At 34.4% G+C, this 2,468-nt stretch overlaps 1 protein-coding gene across 1 annotated transcript in view; it reads left to right on the top strand.

The window, feature by feature from the left end:
• LOC106107021 (ATP synthase subunit e, mitochondrial) overlaps window positions 1–439 on the top strand; it is a 1,861-nt gene extending 1,422 nt beyond the window's left edge. The window contains exon 3 of the mRNA XM_013287700.1: window positions 254–439. Coding sequence (XP_013143154.1) covers window positions 254–297 — 44 coding nt within the window. The 3' untranslated portion in view covers window positions 298–439. The remainder of the gene's footprint in view (window positions 1–253) is intronic.
• The last annotated feature ends 2,029 nt before the right edge of the window (window positions 440–2,468 follow it).

Raw genomic sequence — 2,468 nt, 5'->3', positions numbered from 1 at the left:
AAATCTGATCAGTGTATGTGCCGGAAGCTATAGTCTCTTTTTTATTATCCTTTTCTTATGTTGAAAGAATATTTGAAATTGGCAGAGTAATGTATGAGTTATTTCGATACAATACATACAAATCAAATTCTTTATATGAAAATATATATCACTGTTTATTACTGTAAAAATATTTATTAAATTATTAGTACATTTTTTGTATAAACATATCTTTAGTAGAATAAATAAAACAATTGTTTTTTTTCTATTGCAGCTGAACTCAAAGCTTTAGAAGAAATGGTCTCAAGCAAGAAGTAGTATAAACAAGCAGTTAACCAATAGTGGATGCCATCTTGTTTAGTGTTGCCGTTAAAAAATGAATACATTTCCACGGCAACATGATTCCATCAAGTTTTTAATTATGTTTTATTTAAAGAAATATAGATCATAATCAAATTAATGTGAGTTTTATTACTATATTGCATAAAAATATGTAAAAACATCACAATGTCATTGTTTAATATGGAGAACGGGACCACAAAAGAAAACACTAGACTTTACTTTGCACTACTATATTTGAATATTTACATAGCGATCAATTCTGTGATATTTAGAAACAAAATGCCACTGACATATAGAAAACGAACAACGCCATCTATTTACTAGCAGCTTAAACAGTCATCCATTTTATACCAAATAAAAATCTCACAAAAAACATTATTTTCGTCAAAAACCTAACGATTCAATCTATATACAATGTTATAAAGAAAGAATTGTATTTTTGTATGTATTGAAATAATTCAAAAACTACTAGTGTTTGTGTGATTTCATTATCAGTAACATACATATAGGCTATATTTTTATTTATTAATTTCACCCAGACGAAGTCAAACATGGCAAACGAAAAAAGGAAATGACGTAGAAATCGAACATTAAAATCGGTAAGGTAAGAGACACAAAAGAACCTCTTGTAAAATAGGTACAAGATAGGTTGCCTAAGGGACTCATTGACCTTAAAAGTTGTGTAAAAAAAGTGTTTCTATTAGCTTTGGAAGGACAATAAACAATAATTTTACGCTTTTATGACACTAAACTACCAATTACTTACCTTACTTGGTCACTGTTTAAAAATTGGTTCAGTAGTTTACATATAAAAATACGCGGGAAAATCTTTACCTGTGAAAAACGTGTGGAAGTAGCAGAAAACAGCTGACAAAATACAAATAACAATCATATTTGTTACAGTTTCGGTGTAATTATTGTTTTGTTTATAGAATTTATAAATAAACCTCGCCCACGCCGCGTATAACTCCAGTCGGTGCCTCCCACTCGATCCATTAACGTTCGCAAATAATAATAGAATAGATTTTTGTATATGGCAACATTTGTAAAATTTTTGTAAACATTTCGGGTACACGGGCACCTTCAAATCGTAAATACGCTAAGATTTGTGACGTAGTGTTCGATTGTCAACAATTTAAGAATTTTGTGTTTTTAATGAAGGACTAATTTTTATTCCATTACAAGTGTCATTTAAGTAAGTTGTTATTACGTATGTAGTAGTAAGGATTCCATTATACGGTTGTAAATCGAAATATTTAAATAAACGTAAAATAATTAGCAAGCTTTAGAACCCTATAGAGCCCAAACAAAACAACTTTGAATAGATGTAAGTTGGGTCGAATTGTCATATTCGACTAAGGAATCTGTGGTAGTTTTTTATTTTTAATATAAGGTGGCAAACGATCAAGCGGCTACCTGAATCCGCCAAAATAGCGAAGCGACCGCCGCCCATAGACATTCGCAATAGCGGAAGCATCGCCTACCCTTAATCGACGAAGGAAACTCACATAAATGGGATATTTCCCCTTTCTACGAGTCTCCTCTAGCGTCAAATCCACGTTCATACGTCCCATCCTGTCCTATTCTTATAGGAAAGAGAGTGAAAGGAAGACGGACTAAAATTGGGCCTCTGGACTCTGGCATCACACTCAGATGAAACGCGGAATTGCTTCCACTTCACGCTTGTCTTCTGTGTGGTCGGTCCAAGGTACACATTTTTCCCTGTATAGTAGTTTTTTTTTTAGTTATCAAAAGATTTCCTTTCCTATTAAAAACAGAGAACAAAAGTAGATTAAAAACAATGACTGCATAATCAACATTGGTAGTGCCCGCTTTAACATCTTAGCACGAATAGGCCGGCACGCCCGGTGTAATACACGACCACACAGAAGACAGGCGTGAAATGGAAACAATTCCGTGTTTCGTCTGATGAGTGTGGTGCCGGAGGCCTAATTTAAGTCCCTTTCTCTTTACCACCCTTTTCTTGTAAAGAAAGGTTGGGAAGAGGAAGTGGATTTGACAGTGGAGGAGATGCATAGGAAGGGGAAATATGCTTTTTATGTGCGTCTCCTCCGTCGGATAAGGGTAGGCAACGCATCCGCAATTGCGGATGTCTATGGGCAGCGGTCGCTTCGCCACTTTGGCGA

Source organism: Papilio polytes, unplaced genomic scaffold (assembly GCF_000836215.1).
Source record: "Papilio polytes unplaced genomic scaffold, Ppol_1.0 DF822067.1, whole genome shotgun sequence".
Taxonomy (NCBI): Eukaryota; Metazoa; Arthropoda; class Insecta; order Lepidoptera; family Papilionidae; genus Papilio; species Papilio polytes.
Note: the sequence above shows the minus strand (reverse complement) of the source record. Positions and strands in the feature narration are given on the sequence as shown.